General features: G+C 44.2%; 2 protein-coding genes across 4 annotated transcripts; one reads left to right on the top strand and one right to left on the bottom strand.

Annotated features, from left to right (window-relative positions):
• Positions 1-6: 6 nt before the first annotated feature.
• Positions 7-4,161, bottom strand: rwdd1 (RWD domain containing 1). The gene is made up of 7 exons (XM_034697161.1): positions 3,893-4,161; positions 3,194-3,259; positions 2,965-3,095; positions 2,298-2,441; positions 1,930-2,062; positions 961-1,023; positions 7-583 (listed from the first exon to the last, which is right to left on the bottom strand). The coding sequence occupies exons 1-7, from the start codon at positions 3,963-3,965 to the stop codon at positions 471-473; spliced, it is 723 nt and encodes a 240-aa protein (XP_034553052.1). The 5' UTR covers positions 3,966-4,161; the 3' UTR covers positions 7-470.
• Positions 4,162-4,882: 721 nt separating this feature from the next.
• Positions 4,883-13,912, top strand: kpna5 (karyopherin alpha 5 (importin alpha 6)). Of its 3 annotated transcripts, XM_034697160.1 has the most exons (15): positions 4,924-5,015; positions 5,833-5,955; positions 6,974-7,107; positions 7,540-7,641; positions 7,721-7,820; positions 9,279-9,373; positions 9,871-10,002; positions 10,140-10,228; positions 10,311-10,410; positions 10,603-10,766; positions 10,942-11,020; positions 11,105-11,230; positions 11,904-12,031; positions 12,203-12,381; positions 12,539-13,912. In XM_034697160.1, exons 3-15 carry the CDS (start codon positions 6,979-6,981, stop codon positions 12,724-12,726), a joined length of 1,611 nt encoding a protein of 536 aa, XP_034553051.1. In that variant the 5' UTR covers positions 4,924-5,015; positions 5,833-5,955; positions 6,974-6,978; the 3' UTR covers positions 12,727-13,912. The 3 variants fall into 3 exon arrangements, with proteins under 3 accessions (XP_034553050.1, XP_034553051.1, XP_034553049.1); XM_034697159.1 differs by lacking the exon at positions 5,833-5,955 and having other exon boundaries at positions 4,883-5,015; XM_034697158.1 differs by lacking the exons at positions 4,924-5,015; positions 5,833-5,955 and adding an exon at positions 6,317-6,365.
• The last annotated feature ends 6,986 nt before the right edge of the window (positions 13,913-20,898 follow it).

The raw sequence follows: 20,898 nt of genomic DNA, 5'->3' as shown, positions 1-20,898 counted from the left end.
TAAAAGTCCTGTTAAAAAAAGTTTTATTTCCACATTTAGAGATTCTACATTTTACATTTTTCTGAAATCTTCCTGGTGTTCATAGAAAGAGTCTGAATGCAGTAAGTTCACTTTAGATTCATCAGAGACACACCTGTTTATTGGGATCTTATTATCTGAATGCCTCTGTGGTGACACTGCCCCCTGCTGGTCACATAGAGCAGAGCCAGGTCAGACATGGAGCAGGTACATTTTATTCTGGAGGGGAACAAATGAACTGTGTGTTTGTGTGTTTGTGTGTGTGTGTGTGTGTGTGTGTGTGTGTGTGTGTGTGTGTGTGTGTGTGTGTGTGTGTGTTTGTTTGTGTGTGTTTCTGCAGATTCTCTCTCCAGCAGCTGTCAGAGTCTTTTCAAAATAAAAGCAGCCGCGGAATTATCGTAATGATTCAGATTCCTGTACGGTCCCTGTCAATCCAAAGTTCTGATCCAGGTTTAGTCCTCATCGCTGCCCATCTCTAAAGGGTCAAAGTCTGGGTCGTCCTCATCCAGGTCCAAGTCCTCGATCTCCTGGAACAGAGACTCGTCCACTTCCACATTGTTTCCACCTGCAGAAGAAGAGAGAGTGTCACTGTAAACGCTCTCCAGTGGATCCATGTACTAATAAACACTGAGAGACATTCATGATGTTTCCACATCACTCAGCAGCTCCCCGAGTCTCCTCGATCAGCTGCTACATCTCTCTAAAGCATCCACAGTCCTGGACAGAGAACCTGACCTCAGAGGACAGGAAGGAACTCCTGACCCTCTGCTGCCTCCAGTCAGCAACCTCTCAAACTTTTGATCAAACACACCGACAGACTGAGACAGGTGATCAGAAGCACCTCTCCTGCTCTCCTCAGTGTAGAGTGTGTGTGCGTGTGTGTACACAGAGAGATGTTTTTAGTAGACAGTGAGTAACACACACTCCTTAATCTATTCTCACCGTCTTCGAGGAACTGGATGTCTGATGTGTCCAGGTTGTGATCCGTCTCAAACAGCTGTTTACCTGCAGAGGGACACACACATTTGAAGGTTAAAGTGGATTCATGTGCAGTGTTTCTCCTAAGTTTACAGCCTCGGGGTTTGCAGACAGACTTTGACACAAACACACATGAAGGAGTCATGGTGTTTCTTGTCATGTTTTGTTTAATGACAATCAATCAATCAATCAATCAATCAATCAATCAATCAATCAATCAATCAATCAATGTAACCTGTTTATTTATTTATTATTATTTCTGTATGTTTTTACTTATTCACTTACTTACTTACTAACTTACTTACCAAGATCAGTCTTGTACAGTCAGGGAGAGTATTTCCCCTTTGACAGCCAAGCTAGGTCAAAACCTGATATACGATGGTGACTGGACTTTTGCTACTGATAAGGGGCAGAGCGAGGAGCACTCGGGCTCTTTTCTGTATTTGGACCCGGAGCAGGAGATCTACTTTGGCTGCTACTTGCAGGAGAGAGAGTGGTGCCATCCTCACAGAGATGGCCCTGAGAGCACTTAAAAAAGGCAGAGATTTTGTGTGCGTGCACATGTTTGTGTGTATGGAAGCACACGTGTTTGTGTTTCTGTGTGCGCATCGGGGCGGAACTCGGCCAAGCGCAACAGGGAGCAGATGAGCATTGCAGACGTAGAGACAGAAATGACATCCCGTCATGTAAATAAGATAAATAACAAAAGGATATTTACTTTGTTTAATAAAAGAACAAGGTATAGACCTGATCTATAAGAGAGGTAGTCTTGAATGACTTCTGCTGTGGTCTGGCGCTAGATAGAAAATAAAATTAACTGAACTTCCAAGGGGGGACAGGTGCCGCTGTTGGGGGACCAATATAATGATAGGGGAAACATTGATGTGTGTGTGTGTGACTTTAAATTCTCTCACAGAGGAAACCAGAGCTCACCGGTCAGTTTGGTCTTCCCCGCCTGCTCTTCCTCTTTCTGTCGTTTCCTCCTCACCTCTGCAACCTCCACCTCAAACTTTGCTTTCCACGCCAGGAAGTTCTCGATGGTGACCACGGTGCCCTGAAACGCTACCTGTCAGACACGAAGCATCCCTCATCAACAAGTGTTCTCCCTGCTGTGGAGCACAGTCACTGCTTCACTCTTTACATACATGTTAACACGTAAACATGTAAACACGCAAACATGGCGGAATGAGCAGGCTGTTCACCTGCTGTAATAAACACCTATCTCTCCTGACTCTGAGCTCTGAGATGTGACTGAGCTCACAGACACTTTCATGAAAGTAAAGATCTGTTTCCTCTCCTACCTTCTCTGCCTCCTCCGCCTCTCTCTCTTTCCGTTGCTTCTCTTCTTCTCGTCTGTTTTTCATGGCGTCCACGATCTCGTTGAGTTTCTCCTGGACGGCCGTGACCAGCGTGAAGATCATCACCATGCCCAGGTTCTCCTCCGCCTGCACACACAGACACACAGACACACAGACACACAGACACACAGACACACAGACACACAGACACACAGTTACTAAGGAAACGGACCAGTCAGGTTGTCCTGTGCTCTGATGGAGCTGTCATTAAGTCTGCATCATCCTCCCAGAGTTGACTGTGGGAACACACAATCTGAACATCATGATAGTTTCTAACTCTTAGCTGCTTCATTCAGAGCAACCGGCTCAGAGAGAGAGAGAGAGGATGACATGCAGTAAAGGTTCGAGCCTAAGGCAGCAGTAAAAGACTTACAACATCTTCTCCTGAGATAAAACCAACATGTCTGAGGAGGTCTGCATGGTAGATCTTATAGAGTCTTCAGTCTATTCATGAACAACAAAATAAAACCACACAGAAGCATCAAATATGATGTAATGGTTTGCTCTCGTGGCACTCTGAAGCTGATCTGTGTTTAACATCACACTCTAAGATCAGATGGTCAGGAGATAAATCACTGATGGAGATGAGACGGAGCTCAGGTGGACAGACCTGCTGCTGCAGTAAGGTGAGGATCTCCTCCACATCCCCGTCTTCCAGGTTCTCCTGAGAGTAAATCTCCCACAGCGGAGCCTCGTCTGGATAGCTCTCTACGTACGTGAATTTTAACGTTGTTTCCACGACTGCAAGAAGAAAGCAAAGCCCTCATGTGGTCACAGTCTGCATATACACAGCTCCATGAATACATGCTGTCACCTCATGAAGAAGTGAAGAAACTCACTCTCTCCGTTTTCTCCTGCGTCTGACGTCACAGTGATGGTGAAGCTGGTGGGATTATCTGAAAGAACTACAGAAGCACACAGAGGGACGGAGTTATTAGACACTGCTGCTGGATCATTATTATTATTACTATTATTATTGTTGTTATTGTTATTATTATTGTTATTTTTATCTTTATTATTAACATCTTTCCAATTTTTATTATTACACCATGTGACAGAGAGAAACTGTAAACCAGGAGAGAGCCGACTAAACCAGGTCCAAAGCAGTAAAGTTTATTAACATGTTATATCTGGTATAAATTACACTCATGTTAACTCGATTATTAAGACTATAATCTGATTTTACATTTATCTAATACATGCTGAATTTAGAGGCTAAGCCTAAACTACCTCACACTGATCATGAACATCATGTCTGATCAGTATTGATGAGGTATGATCGATGAGGGCTAAATGTCTGTATTTCTGTATGGGGTTTGGAGAGAGCTCAGGGCCAGGTGTGACAGCCGCTCCTCTCCCATCAGATCAGGTAACATTAACACATTCACTCTAACAGCACAGGTATAGATTAAATAATAAGTGAATACATATGTCAGATGATCTCTCTGCAGAGTTAGAAACCACACCAGCTAACACCTCTCTGCTGTTAGCATGTTAGCTCACTGTAACTTCCCTCTGTGTGTTATTAAAGAACAAACCTGTATATGAGTCTGGATAGATGGCCTCTATCGCCTCCAGCTCGTTCCTCTGTTCCTCGGCGTAGTCCGTCATCTTGTCTCTTTTAAAGTTATCTCTGAGTTGTAAGATTCATCCCCTCTCCGTCCAGGCTAACACACCGGGTGTACTGCGTGCTCCACCGGCCCTGTGCCGATCGATGATATCATCACTCGGACAGTTTGGTCTGATCGACGATATCATCACTCGGACAGTTTGGTCTGATCGCCGGATCGTCTAAATCTGTGGTCTAGCTGTGTCGGTTTATTTCAGAAAAAATTACACTTTAAACACTTTAAATCATACAATTGATCAATATAACAGTACATGTTTCGGTTAAAATAACAAAAGTTTCACCGACTTTCAGTGTTCAGTGCCAACCGTGCCAACGTCACATTTCTGATATAGATTACTTCGGTCTGATTTGGGAAACAGCGCCAACGAGCGGCGAACCAAAGAACTGACGCGACAATATATAATATAATATAATATAATATGATATAATATAATATAATATAATATAATATAATGCAATATAATATAATATAATATAATATAATATAATATAATATAATATAATATAATATATCATATCATATCATATCATATATCATATCATATCATATGGTATAATATATTATATTATACCATATCATATCATATGATTATTATAGAATAGAATAGTATAATACAATATAATATAATATGGTAGTATATCATATACTATAATATAATATAGAATAGTATAATGTAATGTAATATAATATAATATAATATAATATAATATAATATAATATAGTATGATATAATGTAATATAATATAGAATAGTATAATACAATATAATACAATATGATATAATATAATATAATATATGGTATAATATCATATAGTATAATAGAATAGAATAGAATAGAATAGAATAGAATAGAATAGAATAGAATTATATAACGTTATCAGAGACCCGACGACAGCTGACGGAAGTGACGTCAAGTGTTGTTGACGCGAGGGGTTTTCTGGGAAAGATTCAGCCGGACGCCATTTTGCTCTGAGAAACAGAGGGAAAGCAGCAAAGGTTGCAGCTTCTAAACACCTGTACTCCTTATCAGGTACGTTAAATCTTCAGATGTTAAGGTGGTGTGAGATATAAGTGTTTCATATGAAGTGATGTTGTTGTTGTTTTGACTGAATACACCTGTTAAACCTGACGGGACGCCGCTTTAGCTCCGGAGCTACATTAGCCACGGAGCTAGCTCATAACCTGGGCAGAGCACAGAGAGAGAGAAAGAGGTGTACCTGTGTGTAGGCAGGTGTTTATCACACCTACAGTGGACACAGGTAGAGTACAGTCAGGTGTGTGTGTTTAACCATCATGTAATCAGGTTAGTCTCTGCTCCTCTGTGTGATCAGGAGTGTACAGGTAAATATATGTTCAGTAGTTTGAGAGCTGCAACCTCTAACCTTAGGAATACAGTTATATCAAGCTGCTTTAAAGAACACAAAGGTGATCAGTACCTGCTGGGATTGTGTGAGAAGCAGGTGTGCGTCCAGAGGTGTCAAAGGAGGCACGAGCCCCCTGACACCTTATTGGCTAACTAATTTTCCTGAGCTGTAATTGGCTGTGTGCATGTCAGAGGCGGGGCCTAGTTAAATCAAACTTTCACTGAGTTCCAACCAATCTGAAAGCTCTCTCATGCTCTCTAATGTTATCTAAACATCATCATGTTATTATGACGGGTTTGTCTTTTAATGACGAACAGAGAACAGCTTCAGAAGCTCCACGATCATTGTCAGGGACTAAACCTCTTTACAACCAGGATAATAAAAACAAACATTTAAAGAGGAGAGGAGAGAGACAGGAAATATTACAGTCTTTATTATTAAACCATTATAAGAAGAGTCCTGACTCATCCCTTAATATTACAGGATCACGGTCCTGACTGTTTGAGAAGAAACCAATTATAAGAACATCATCCTTAAGTGTTCTCTGAAGTCCAGATCGGACTCGTTTGGCTTGGAGGGACAGGGATTGAAACCAGGATCCATCAGGTACCTGGTCCTGCATTTTATGAAACCCAAAGTAAAATCAGGAACATTTAAACTCATCGATGTGTTGTTTAATCCCAGAGCTCCTGTACGGATGGAGATATTCTCGTTTTAACTAGTGCTGCTGTGACGTTAAACCTTGAGTCTAGTCTCGTTATTCAAATCAAACACCTGCTGCACAAATGTTCATTGATTGTCTGTGCCTCAAAGTCAACATGAACGTAGAGCCTCCTCCTCCTCCTCCTCCTCTCAGAGCAGCCTGCTGAGATCACCTGAACTTCTGAATCCCAAGCCCCTCAGTTATTCATAATCCAGAGTTTAATCCGCAGGATTAAAACAAGTCTGCTAACAGAGCGAGGGGACCTAAGGTTACCCCGTGATGTGTTCAAGGTCCCGTCAGCTGCTCGGCACAGGTAATCCAAACATCAAGTAGACAGTGATCTCGAGATCAGAGGAGTTAAACGATAAGAACAACATCAGATCTGTAGAAACACATTCGTCCCGACAGGGGACTTTACTCCCAGCAATCAGGAGGCTCAATCATGGGATCGATATTAGAATAATGAAGCTCCTTCCTTCATGGTGAGCTGTGGTAATGTGTGTCTGCAGGGTCGTGTGTTTACAGCACACAGGTCTCAGTATCTGTAGATGAAGTGAATCCATGTCACATGTTGGAGTTGCTGTTTGAGTCCACCAGGGGGCGCTGAGGTTCTTCCTGCTGGTGTTTCAGGTCAGACTCAGGATGGTGAGGAGGTCGGTTGAAACAAAGATGGAGACATTTTAATATAATATAATTATATATAATGTTCTGTGATTTATTCTCCTTTAAGTTACAGCAGGTTAACATCTGTTCGCTCTTCAGACTCCCTGTAGACTGAATGTTTGACCTTAAAAGGTTTCTACGTTTTTGTCTCTATGAAAATAACGTGCAGTAAAAAGATTGTAACTCACTTCAGCCCTCTCTGTTTGATTGATTTGACACACGCTGATGTTGCCTCTCCTTCGTTGTTTTGTTTTTCAGACACCATGGCGAGTCCCGGGAAAGATAACTACAGGATGAAGAGCTACAAGAACAAAGCATTAAATCCTCAGGAGATGCGCCGGAGGAGAGAGGAGGAAGGAATCCAGCTCCGCAAACAGAAGAGAGAGGAACAGGTAAACGCTCTGTCTTCATACGGGGCTGTTTGTTGGTTCAACGCTTAGACCAGATATCCTCTAACTTCGGACGCTCATTTATCCGTCTACACAGGTTTTACCTTCAGCTCCACCTTCAGATACAAACCCAAAGTGCAGAGATTAAACTGGAGCTTGAGTTTTAGGAGACAGCCTCAATTTAAAGGTGATCTCTGAAACCAGAACCAGGTTTTAGAGATCACAACAGAGGCCAGTCTGCAGCTGAGTGTGGTGTACAACAACCACAGAGCCCGATCGCTGTTCAAGCTGCTCATGAACACGGCGTCTGACTCGAGGGAGATTAAAGCTCTGATATAAGTGAACTCTGATGATCCCTGATGTTTAAATGAAATCATCTCTTCATCACTCAGAGGGATCACAGCTCAGACTCTAACAGTGACCTTCTGTTCACAGCTGTTCAAGAGGAGGAACGTGTCAGCCCCTTCAGGAGATGAGTCCATGCTGGAGTGTCCCATCCAGGACCCAGATGTCAGCTCCACTGTACCTGTCGCAGGTGTAAGTGTTCCTGCTTGATAACTGAACCCTCTGATATTAAAGCTTTCTATGCTCTGATCAGGGTTTATCTTGTTTGCAGGACGGAGTCATAACTCCCGACATGATCCAGATGATCTTCTCTGAAGACCCCGACCAGCAGCTGATTGCTACTCAGAAGTTTAGGAAGCTCCTCTCCAAAGGTGAGTGTGACGTGATGATCTCTGCTCAGCTCCTCTGAGATAACAGAGTCTGAACTGAGAGCAGCTCCAGCTGAGCAGATCGTGGGACAGGGAGAGGACAGAGAGAGGACAGAGAGAGGACAGGGAGAGGATAGCGAGAGGACAGGAAGAGGACAGGGAGAAGACATGGAGAAGACATGGAGAAGACATGGAGAAGACAGGGAGAAGACAGGTAGAGGATAGCGAGAGGACAGGAAGAGGATAGCGAGAGGACAGGAAGAGGACAGGGAGAGGGCAGGAAGAGGGCAGGAAGAGGGCAGGAAGAGTGCCAGGTCCCTCTGAGTGTTTCAAAGAAAAGTTTCAGACAAAGGTTGCATCTCAAAGCTCTTAACTTCCATCCTCGCGTCGTTCACTCGCGTCGATCACTCGCGTCGTTCACTTGTGTCAATCACTCGCGTCTTTTGACCCGCCTCACCAGAGATGCGAGGAAATGCTCTCTGTTTATTTTGTCCTGAAGCATCACGGATCGATTCACCGGTAAAATGCCTCATTATTAAATTATTTATTGATTCAAGGGAAAATAGAAACCATGCAACTCTTTTCAAACCCTGTGCTCATTAATGATCAGCCTCGTATGAAACTTTATTAACCTGACAGGAAATATAACAAGTGTTTTTACTAACAGACAAACTTTACTGTCAGACTTCTCTTCATGAAGAGAACGAGAACAAAGGGGAAATTAACAGGAGGAATAACTGATCATTTATATATATTCTGTCTGTCACGTTATGACTTTATTTTGTTAGACAGTGAATCTGAAATAAACAATCAGATATAAAACTCAGGAGTGATACACTTTTTAATCTCAGCTCATCAAATACAGACTGTTTAGAAACCGACGTATGTTTATGATCTGTTTCAGGGCACCCTTAGTGACTGTTTTAAGGTCTGTCTTTTCTCTGTTATTAAACTCAACTGATGTTAAGTTTCAGAGAAGTCCGAGCCGCTGCAGCGTCCAATCAGTGAGAGCTATTTGTTAAGGGGGCTTGTCTGTCAGAGAAAAGACTTCCGCAAAGCCTGCTCTTACGTCTCCTCGATTATCGTTCCTCCGATCAGTCTCCTCGCTCCTCCAGCAGACTTAAGAACTTTGGGATGCAACTTCAAATGGTGGGTCAGTAACTACTTTTGGTTCGGCGGAGGAGCGAGGAGAGAGGAGACTGAAGTTAAGAGCTTTGAGACACACCCATAGAGATCTCAGCAGCATGCCAGCAGAGCACAGATTGAAGAAGCACACACCTGGATGTGTTTGGGGGTTAAATTAGTGAGATTGTTCATATCTTTGTTCCTGGGTCAGAGCACTCTCTGATGAACACAAAGATAAACTCTTTCACTGTTTTAAATAGTAGATGTTTAATCTAGATTGTTGGAGCAGACCTGCTACGTCCTGTGAACCAGCTGACGAGTTCATCCTCTTTGCAGAGCCCAACCCCCCCATAGACGAGGTCATTGCCACCGCTGGGGTCGTCAATCGTTTTGTGGAGTTCCTGAAGAGGAGTGAGAACTGCACGCTGCAGGTGAGAGCTCCACACACACACCTAATGGAGCACACACACACACCTGATGGAGCACACACACACACACCTGATGGAGCGCACACACACTTGATGGAGCACACACACACTTGATGGAGCACATACACACCTGATGGAGAGCACACACACACACACACACACACACACACACACATTCACACACACACACACACACACACACACACACACACACACACACACACACACACACACACACACCTGTAGCTATCAGCTGAAATATCTGAAACATGAACAGAGATAAACTTTACAGAATAAATCATTGAACATGATATCTAAGAACTGAGGTGAGAAAACTGAATCTCTCCATCGTCTGCTTCAAACATTGAAACAAAAACACTGGTTAATAAATATTAAACATCAATCATCCATAAATCCTTATTGATATACATCAATCAAACCTGCTGAAGAAAAGTTTCAATCGCCTGTACAATGTGTGTTTGTTTGTTTGTTTGTGTCAGTTTGAAGCAGCCTGGGCTCTGACTAACATCGCCTCAGGAACCTTCCTGCACACTAAGGTGGTGATCGAGACTGGAGCTGTTCCCATCTTCATTGAGCTGCTGAACTCTGACTATGAGGACGTCCAGGAGCAGGTCAGAGGAGACTGTTTGTTATAGAGCAGATACAGAAGGAGTGTGTGTGTGTCTTTACTGTGTGCTCTCTTTCTGTGTGTGTATGTGTGTGTGTGTGTTTGCGTGTTCACTGTGTGGTCTCTGTGTGTGTGTTTCAGGCGGTGTGGGCTCTGGGGAACATAGCAGGAGATAACGCAGAGTGCAGAGACTACGTGTTGAACTGTGGCATCCTGCCATCTCTGCAGCAGTGAGTGTCTCCGTCTCCAATGAAGTGATGAAGCTCTACATTTAAAGCTTTTATAAAACACTTCCTCGTTTCTTCACTTCAGGCTACTCGCTAAATCCAACCGGCTCACAACGACTCGTAACGCAGTGTGGGCTCTGTCCAACCTGTGCAGGGGCAAGAATCCTCCTCCAGACTTTGCAAAGGTGAGTCAGACGTCACTGCAGACACGTGGCTGCTGAAATCTGATCTCTGTATCAACCTGTGTCTGTGTGTCCTTGTCTCATGTCTCCTGATCTCCATGTCTCATGTCTAATGTCTCCTTGTCTCATCTCATGTTTCCTTCTCTCATGTCTCCATGTCTCATGTCTCCTTGTCTCATGTTTTTATGCCTCCAGGTGTCTCCGTGTCTCAGCGTTCTGTCAAGGCTGTTGTTCAGCAGTGACCCTGACGTGCTGGCTGACGCCTGCTGGGCTCTGTCCTACCTGTCCGACGGCCCCAACGAGAAGATCCAGACGGTGATCGACTCAGGGGTCTGCCGCAGGCTGGTGGAGCTGCTCATGTAAGAACTGATCCAGGAGAGTAGATTCAGTAACATCAGGCTCACATGTAAAGTGTGTTACTGTGTTCATTAGAGACAAACTTGTGATCAAAGGACCTCCATCTTTAACACATTACACTGTGCGTGTATGTATGTGTGTGTGTCTGTCTGTGTGTGTGTGTGTGTGTGTGTGTAGGCACAGTGACTACAAGGTGGTCTCTCCAGCTCTGCGAGCCGTGGGAAACATTGTGACAGGAGATGATATCCAGACTCAGGTAGACCCTGATCCTCTCACCTTCACTGCTTCATCACTCAGACTGTAAGGTGTGTTGTTAATGTTTTTGTGTGCTTGTTTACAGGTAATCTTGAACTGCTCAGCTCTTCCGTGTTTACTGCACCTCCTCAGCAGCCCAAAGGAGTCCATCAAGAAGGAGGCGTGCTGGACCGTGTCCAACATCACAGCAGGAAACAGAGCTCAGATCCAGGTAAGACCGCCTGACCTGCCGGCACACCTGCTCTGTGACATCCAGGTCAGGTATCACATGAAGCTTTTATCCGCATACTTCTGAACAATTAGTCTCGATATATGGCTGCTGTAACCCTCAGAGGTGCAGTTCCTGAAACTGATCTTTGTGTTCCACTGTTTAATGTAACCCTCCTTAGACCACAAAAAGATCTCTGTGCAGGAGCACCCTGCTGAGGTCTGTGGTGAGGCCTTTGGTGAAGTTTGCATTGGGGTCTGTAGTGAGGTCTGTAGTGAGGTCTGCAGGGAGGTCTGCAGGGAGGTCTGCAGTGAGGTCTTCAGTGAGGTCTTCAGTGAGGTCTGTAGTGAGGTCTGTAGTGAGGTCTTCAGTGAGGTCTGTAGTGAGGTCTTCAGTGAGGTCTGTAGTGAGGTCAGCAATTAGGTCTGTAGTGAGGTCTGCAGTGAGGTCCGCATTGAGGTCTGCAGTGAAGTCTGCATTGAGGTCTGCAGTGAGGTATGTATTGAGGTCTGTATTGAGGTCTGCAGTGAGGTCTGCATTGAGATCTGCAGTGAGGTCTGCAGTGAGGCCCGCATTGAGGTCCATGGTGAGGTCTGCGGTGAAGTCTGGTGAGGTCTGCCGTGAGGTCAGCGGTGAGGTCTGTGCTGTGTTCTTCACTCCTCTCTCCTCTCTGCAGAATGTGATCGATGCAAACATCTTCCCTGTCCTGATCGAGATCCTTCAGAAGGCTGAGTTTCGTACGAGGAAGGAGGCGGCATGGGCGATCACGAACGCCACATCAGGAGGAACTCCAGTACAGATTAGGTAAGAGTCTCTCAGACTGATGAACCAGGATCACAGGGGACCCTGGAGTCACTCTTCAAACACATGATCTCAGGAGAGAGTCTGCGTCTCTCTCAGAAACTCTGAACCTTGTCTTCAGGTTATTATGTGTTAAGAAGCCATGAGTTGAATTAACCCTTTCATGTGTGACAGGTACCTGGTGTCTCTGAACGCCATCAAACCCATGTGTGACCTGCTGACTGTTATGGACTCAAAGATCGTGCTTGTGTCTCTGAACGGGCTGGAGAACATCCTGAGGCTGGGAGAACAGGAGGCCAAGCAGAACGGGACCGGCATCAACCCGTACTGTGCTCTCATCGAGGAGGCTTACGGTAAGACAGGAACGATGTCAAAGCAGAGCAAGCTCTCTGAGACCCTTTAACATATCCAGACCGTGTTGAGGCAGAAGCTCCTCCCCCTATATGTGTTGATTCATGTTCATCATGATGGAGGTCTTGATGTTAATGAGCTGTGTGTTAACCCCTTCAGGTCTGGATAAGATTGAGTTCCTGCAGAGCCACGAGAACCAGGAGATCTACCAGAAGGCCTTCGACCTGATTGAGCACTACTTCGGTGTGGACGAGGAGGACGCTAGCCTGGCCCCTCAGGTGGACCAGAACCAGGGTCAGTTTGTCTTCCAGCAGCAGGAAGGACCCATGGAGGGCTTCCAGCTCTAACCCCACCTCCCTTCTGCTGCCCGTCTTCTCCTTCTTCTTAGTTTGTAATCCTTGGCCAACGGGCCTGTGGACTCTGCCTGGACCCAGACCCGCCTCTGCTGGTTCAGCCCCTCCCTCTCAGACGTCACTTCTCCTCTGCAGAGGCTGACGGAGGGAGATGTGTGTGTGTGTGTGTGTGTTCGGAGGAGAGCAGTGAGAGCGTGTATCAGACAAGGACGCAGCGTCTCCTCACCATGAGAGGAACAGGTTCTCTTCCCGGCACAGAAAGACTCCTGGCTCCTGTCCCGTCCTCATCAAACCACCAGACTCTTTGAATCAGCATCCAAATCCCGTCTTCAATGTGAAACTACCTCTGCCACTTCAGACAGAACGCCCCTCATCTACTGACTGACTGAGGCTGATCTCGGTCCTGGGAAGGGGAGGGAGGGCGGAGTCTGCTCTGTCTCTCTCTCCTCTCCGGTCCGTGTCTCAGACTCTGAGCGCCAGGACTCTTTAAGTTATTAGTCCTCTCAGCGTCTGCGGCATGTGCGGCGTGTGAAGCTGCTCTGCCCTCAGCACTGCCTGAAGGCTCCCTGAGTGCTCATTGGATCTCCATGGTATTCTTGCTGCTTTCTTTCTTTGGTTCAGAGACTCGGGGTGGCGCTCTCCTCCCATGATGCAGTGCGTTGCTGCTTAATGAGATTTTCTGTTTCTAGGTTGATCTAGCGACGTAACACTTGTTAACTTATTTCCTGCAGAGGTCTGCGTCGGCCGTGGAGGGTTTGTATATCATATATACATGTGAGGAGGTGCAAAAAGGCTGAGCTGAAATGCAGTGTTAGGATTCCTCTCCGCTCTTCATTTGATGTGTTCATGTTCTCGGTATGTCGTCAGGCCTCAGACGACCTTTGAACCCTGGAGTCCAGCCGGACGAGGAGCCGAACATGAAATCACAGATGTGTGTTAACCTGAAACACAGTGATGGTGTATAGTTTTCTAATCTTCAGGTTTGTATGATTATGATTTTTGTAGTGTTTCTGATTTCTCCTGTTTGGGTTACTTTGCCGTGTTTTCGTGGCTCTCAGTAGAAACGTGGGGACATGCAGCAGCCGTGTGCAGAGAGTGTCTGTGTGCAGACACACACTTCTACTGTAACAACAACAACAACAACGACGACTAATAAACTGATCTGTTGGAGACAAACTCAGCACGCGTCTGTCTGTCTGATGATACATGAGACTGAGTCCATGTCAGAGTTAAAGAGCCGAACACAGAGGAAGGGAAAGTTGTTCAGAGTGTTCAGGAGGATTCAGCCTCGGAGAAGGGATTATAAAATGAAGTGTTAGCACTGAAAGCTGGGTTTGGTAGTCAGCTTTAGGTACACTTTTTGATAAACTGGTTAAAATGATCTTTATGTCCCGATGGCAATCAATATATATTGGGTTCTTAAAAAAAGCGAGAAAAAAAGCCGCTATCTACAACTGGAGTAAACCTGGGAAAACACCAACCAATCCCTGCCATTAGGATCCAAATTATGAGACCAATCAAATCCCGTCCTGCCGTTCTGCCCGCCTCCTGCGCGTACATTTCATGTTTGCTTGTGTTTTTAACTTTCACTATGATAATGTTTTGGTGTTTTCGTACCTCCGAGTGAGACAAGAGTTGTAGTGCAAAACACAAACGATGTGCTGAGGACCGGTTTTGAATCAGTCACAATCATATGGTTGCGAAACAGAGGCGCACGGAACAGAAAAAAAGACACTCACAGTAACTTCAGTAAATCACTTCATGGTCTCACCGGTCAGTCCTAGGTGTCCCCTGTCTGACTCTGCCCTCTCTGACTCCTCCCCCTCTTCCTGCTCTCTGTGACTCTGACCATCATTCACTAAATGAACATCATGCTGTGTTGAAGAAGAAACCAGAGATTGAGACCATAAACTCAGTGTTTACTGACGGAATAAATCAGCTGAGGAGGAGGAGGAACATTTACCATACACTGACATATAATCAGAGGAGTCGCCCCCTGCTGGACGGTCCACAGACTGCCGGTGTCTGACTCCTGGCTTTACTTTTAGAGAAGGTCAGAAGTCATGTTTAATCAATAATCATTTATAAAATGAATTCTCAGAAACACGATGTAAAGATGTTAGATCTGGCGCAGGTGGTCGTCTCTTATCTTCTGATGTAAGTGTGTTTCTTCACTCAAGAGTTTACTCAGCTGAATTAATCCTCCGTGGAGCAACTTCAGATCCTCTAGTAATCTCTGTTTGTAGAGCTCTCAGCTGTGACGTGGTGCTCTGAGGTTATGTAAACTTCTGTTCTGTGCTCAGAGACACTTCTCACTGTTTGCTAATATTCTGTTGATTTCATATTCTTATGCTGAAGTTTAAAGGTAATGTTTATTATTATTATTTCTGCACAGAGATAAACCTGAGTGTTTATCAGAGATTCTGCTGAATGAAATATTAAATATGAGCTTAATATTTAAGCTCAAACCTTAAACACACCTTATCACGGGTCGGGTTATAAGAACAATTCATGACGTGAGTCAGCATTTCTCTAAACAATGACACAGCAGCTATTGAAGGAGACAGATGAAGCAATAATCATCCTTCACTCCGCAGTTATGAAAGTTAATGTTTCATGAGTTCATGTATTTAAACACTTAATAAAGTTAGGAGGACAAACATGGAGCTTTAAATAAATGTGTCTTTATGTTTACAAATAAACAAACTTATTTACACCTTCGAGTCGTTCTCTTACAGCGAAACAGAATCAAACTGAAGCATGTTTATAAAGAGAGACTACAGAGAGGACTTAGATCCTGCTCAAACACACCAGGGTCTGGACCAGTCTTGTCCTGGGTCTTCAGACTCGGCCTCCTCCTTCTTGTGTCAGTTGGCTTCAGGAGTTCCTCAAAGTGTTCCTCCCTCTGCCTGATGATGTCTCCAGTCCAAGTCAGCTGTTTTTCAGAACTTATTGAGACCAACAGGAAGTCCTGTCCTTTAGCCTCTCAAACCCCTCGCAAAGATTTGCTTCAACATCCACTGAAGCTGCAGACCCCCCAGACCTCCAGCCCTGGGGTTAGATCAGCCTGGAAGTTTTTCTTTCATGTTTTTATAACAAAATGAAACTGAAGTTCAGATTGATTTAGACTTTTATTTGATCCTAACTGGTCAGAGCTCTTTAAAATTTTGTTTGGTTGTTACCTTGGCCCCTCACCTGCCTGACAGTATCTTTAAATAGTCCAAACACCTGAGTCTCTAATTGTTTTGATGTGGTCTCTACACCTGTCAGAGGGATGTGTAACACCTTCAGTTTCACTGAGATGACTCTGTATCTGATTACAAGACTTTACAATTCTCACAGCCGGGTCAAATCTTGACCAAGTCTAGGCCTGCAGACTTTAAGCCAGACCAGGTCTCTGCCTGCAGACTTTGTGTGAATATGTGTGTTTGTGTGTGTGTGCGCGTGCGTGTGCGCGCATGCATGCATGTGTGTGTGAAACATGGATGTAGATCCTGAGGCAGATTCCAGAGAAGCTGTGATATTCGTCACTCTTCCTTCCTGATTCTATTTTATTGGCTGTTGAACTTGATGGACCGGTTCAGGGTTGGGGATTTTCTGTGAGGATGAAACTCGATGACGGGAGAAAACACCTGAAGCTGTTTACCCTCCCACCGACAGACAGACCATAATAAGTCGTCAGACTGCATGCTGTCTGATTCTCTTAAAGATGAATGTGTTCTCTTTTCATGACAGTCTGCGTTCAGGAATGTGGCAGCAGGGGAAATCCTGGATCCTTGATCTCTTTATTGACCCTGAGGGGGGATTTGTTTTACAGCCAGCAGAACCACACACTCATTACACCGATAATAAAGAATAATGAGCGCTAAATTAATTAAGAAGCTATGACAATACAACTAGTATAGATAAATACAGACTGAGCTGTTAAAGGGCTGCAGGACTCTGCAGCCTGTCGGTCCTGCAGGACTCTGCAGCCTCATGGAAACTACCTGACCTCTGGACAGCAGGTTTGGATCCGTTCAGATGGACTGAGCCTTTTTCAGAGTCCTGGGTTTGATTGTCTGAAATCAGTGAAGGTGATGTGACAGGCTCAGATAGTGTCCTCCAAACACTAAAACATTCTGAAACTTTACCTAAAAGGAAACATGGATCTATAAAATCCACCAGAGGGTCCAAAGTATAAAAGAGGACGGGACCACGAACAACAAATTCAAAAATCAGAAAAGTTTAAATTCAGAATAAAAGTCAGATTTTTGAGAGAAAGTCGTCAAACTTTTTTTTTTCTGAATTCACTCCTTGAAATAACAATTAATAAATCAACATGTCTGTCCATAACACGCAAACCTTCTATAAGTCCTGGTTTCAGTGTCTTCATGAACACAAACTGTAACTGTCCAGAGACTTAGATGTCTTGAGTTTTTCTTCTCCACAGGCTTCATGTTGAAGTCTGGAAACTGTACCTCATTAACTCAGACCTCTGAGACAGACCGGGCAGTGAGTCAGGGAACCTCAACCCGAGCTTAGAGTGAGGCCCTCACTGTGAGACACCTCGTCAGCTGACACACATGAAAACAATCAGAGAAGGTGTCCAGTTGGTCCATAACTTCCACTGACAGCTTCTTGCTACTGCTAGCTACCAAAGCGGCAACCTCCGGTCTAAAATTGTGAGTCCAATGCGGAAGTGCTAAAAACTGCAGTTCATCGAAGATCCACTTGAGGCTGGCTCCAGAAGTACTGGAAACCACATAGACTACACTCAAATTCAAAAAAGCTGATCTTTACAGCAGAAATAAACATGTTTTCAGCCTGGTACGAAAGACGAGTGTAGTCTGAATAGCTCATTTCTAGATCGGTACACACTGTACGGGGGATGAATATTTTTCCATCAAAGACGACAGCTTGGCCATAATTCTCCTGTCAGCCACCACCTCCATGGGTTCCAGAACTGAGCTAGCCTTCTTCACCCGTTTGTTCAGTCTTGCTCTCCTGTGTCCTGTCCGCCCACAGCAGGTGAAATCCTTCCAATGTGGCATTCGTGTCCGGTGTTAGCTCTGTTAGCATGATGCTACTCTGCCAGTATTCTCTCTGGTGCTGGGTTAGCTCGTCCACCTTATCGTAGATAGATCTTAGATCTTATGCTAGCTAGCTGTAGAACAGTAGCATGTTATAGTTTATGTTAGCTAGCCACAGAACAGTAGCGTTTTATAGTTTATGTTTGCTTTCTGTAGATCAGTAATGTGTTATAGTTTATGTTAGCTAGCTGTAGAACAGTAGCATGTTATAGTTCATGTTAGCTAGCTTTAGCAACAGCAAGTTTTTTGGTTGTGATGAGTTAGCTTGAGTTAAAAGTTAAATTATTAAGCTTTAGCTAGCAGTAATTAGCCTCAGCTACAGGTAGCCAGCTCCAGTGAAATTTTGCTAATTATAGTTATCTTTATCCAGCCACAGGCACTGCTAACCTTCTTTATGGAAGCTAGTTAAGTTATCTTTGTCAGTTGCTGATCGTAAAAGATAATTGTTGCGTGCGCTCATAAAAAGGCAGAGGTCAGGTGTTGTCACTGAATCAATTAATCATCCGATTTTATACAAAGTCCTTATGAAGCCAAAATGATTACTTTAATGTTTGGTATTGAAAATAAAATTTGGCATTGAAAACCCATCCTGAAACTCTAAACTAAAGTCCTTTAATTTATTGTTACCAAGAAACAGAGAAAGTCTTTGTTTCTGAAAGGTCGACGTGCTGACAGCAAACCTGATAGGTACAGGACTCCAGATCAGCAGCTGAGATTTCAGGCCCTGTGTGTGTGTGTGTGTGTGTGTGTGTGTGTGTGTGTGTGTGTGTGTCTGTGTGTGTGAGTGTGTGTCTGTTTATTAAGCCTTTAATACAGTGAGGACAATGACAAGGCATCCTCCAGCCTAAAAATATGAGTCCAATGAAGTGCTAAAAACTGCAGTTCATCGAGGATCCACTTGAGGCTGGCTCAGGAAGTACTGGAAACCACTTACACACCAATTCAAAAAAGCCGATCTTTACAGCAGAAATAAACATGTTTACAGCCTGGTACGAAAGAATAGTGTAGTCTGAATAGTTCATTTCTCGATCGGCACATACTGTAAGGGAAGTGAATTTTTTGAAACGCGTCAATTTCGAAGATATTGAGATTAAGAGTCTTCCAATGAGAGGCACAGCTGACTGCGGGAACACTAGCTGTTGGCTAGGAGGCTCAAAGCCCGCCTCTTTACGTCACATTCGCTCGACAGCAGCAATATGGCTCCCGTCGATGATTGGCCTCAAAACAGCGCTTCAGAAACAGATGGGTGACATCACGGATACTACGCCCATATTTTATACAGTCTATGGTCTAGGCTCAGGTCCAGGTCCAGGTTCAGGGAGCTCTTTGAGGTGTGTAACCTATTTTAAAACCGGACTCATGCCCGGACGCGTTACAGAGACCATCATGAGGAATCCGTTTACAGGAGGAATCCGTTTACAGGAGGATCCTTAACGAGTCTGACCGAGTCTTTAAAGTCTTTAAACTGATTTTAGAGATGTAAGGTCATTAAAGTTTTTAAAGGTTTTTTCTTGAGAAGTTTGAATACTAAAACACACTGTCTTCATAGAGTTACAGTGCTCAGCATAAAAGAGTACACCCCCTTTGAAAAGAAAGATTTTAATCAATTTCTAAATTAACAAAAGAGCAATTTCAAATATTTCAACAACACTGAGTTTCATAGAACATTTGTTTAACTCATCTCATGAAAGTAAAGTTATTACTATAACTTGAATTACAAAATATTCGGTTTTACTCAAAATAATTATAGCAAAAATGAATACACCCCACAACGAAAACTGCTACACCTAGTATTTTGGATGACCTCCATGATTTTTAAGGACAGCACCAAGTCTTCTCGGCATAGAATGGACAAGTTGCTGACATATTGCATCATCAATCTTTTTCCATTCTTGGAGGATGACCTCTTTTAGTGCCTTGATGCCTGATGGAGAATGAGGCTCAACTTGTCTCTTCAGAATTCCCCACGAGTGTTCAATTGGGTTCAGATCAGGAGACATACTTGTCCACTGAACCACTTTCACCCTGTTCTTCTTCAGACATTCATCTGTGGCCTTAGATGTGTGCTTGGGATCATTGTCATGTTGGTGGTGCACGACTAAGGACACGGAGTGATGGCAGCGTCTTCTCTTTCAGTATTGAACAGTACATTTATGAATTCATGATTTCAAGCTCTCCAACCCCAGCAGCCCCACATGAGGACACTGCCACCACCATGTTTTACTGTAGGCACTATGCATTTCTCCTTATACTCCTCACCTTTACGGCGCTGTACAGTTTTGAAGCCATCAGTTCCAAAAACATTAATTTTGGTCTCATCACTCCATAGTACAGTGTTCCAGTCATCTTCACCTTTCTCAGCATGTGTCCTGGCAAATGCTAGGCAGGCTTTTTTGTGCACAGGCCTTAGGAGAGGCTTCCTTCGTCGGCGACACCCATGCAGGCCATTCCTCTGCAGCGTACGCCGTATTGTGGCACGGGAAACGGTCACTCCAGTTTGACTTGCTACACCTTTAGCTTACTGCAGTGAACTTGCATGGCGGTTTTCTTCAACCCTTCTCATCAGAAGACGCTCCTGTCGGGGTGTTAACTTCCTAACAGCCTTGACGTCTCTGAGAGATTGTTGCAATTCAATCCTTTTTAAATTTCTGGATCACTTTTGCTAAAGTATTCTGACTGATGAGTAAAGCTTTGCTCATCTTCTTGTCCCTTTCACCTTTCTTGTGTAAAGAAATGATTTTCTTTCTCAGGTCTTGTGACAGTTCTCTTACATGTGGAACCTTCTGTGCTGAGCACTGTATATGAAACTGTAAGCAGTATTATTTTTACATGCTTGTGTACGTCACAAAACAGCGTTTCACATGCACAGCAGCAGTGAAGTCTGTGAATGTCGAGCTGTGATAAATGTTCATCTTTTATCTCTGAAGTCTCAGGTTTGATTCAAGTGTGTGATGGACCCTGTCTCTGTAGCTGTTAGGTTCTTTATCTCTGACTGATATAACACATCAGGACCTGCTGGGTCACATGTTTGTGTTTTTATCCCTAAGTGAACCGGCCTTCCTGACCTCTTCAGCCCTACCTCCAGTTCATTCTA

The sequence above is a fragment of the Notolabrus celidotus genome, chromosome 12 (genome assembly GCF_009762535.1).
Source record: "Notolabrus celidotus isolate fNotCel1 chromosome 12, fNotCel1.pri, whole genome shotgun sequence".
Taxonomy (NCBI): domain Eukaryota; kingdom Metazoa; phylum Chordata; class Actinopteri; order Labriformes; family Labridae; genus Notolabrus; species Notolabrus celidotus.
This window is presented reverse-complemented; position numbering and strand designations above follow the sequence as displayed.

Coding starts and splice junctions, on each gene's coding strand:
- rwdd1 (XM_034697161.1), bottom strand. CDS start 3,965: ATGACGGACTACGCCGAGGAACAGAGGAACGAGCTGGAGGCGATAGAG. Junction 3,096..3,193: donor CGCAGGAGAAAACGGAGAGA/GTGAGTTTCTTC, acceptor TTCTTCTTGCAG/TCGTGGAAACAACGTTAAAA. Junction 584..960: donor CATCCAGTTCCTCGAAGACG/GTGAGAATAGAT, acceptor CTTCTTCTGCAG/GTGGAAACAATGTGGAAGTG.
- kpna5 (XM_034697158.1), top strand. CDS start 6,332: ATGTGTTCAAGGTCCCGTCAGCTGCTCGGCACAG. Junction 9,374..9,870: donor GTGAGAACTGCACGCTGCAG/GTGAGAGCTCCA, acceptor TGTTTGTGTCAG/TTTGAAGCAGCCTGGGCTCT. Junction 10,003..10,139: donor ATGAGGACGTCCAGGAGCAG/GTCAGAGGAGAC, acceptor TGTGTGTTTCAG/GCGGTGTGGGCTCTGGGGAA.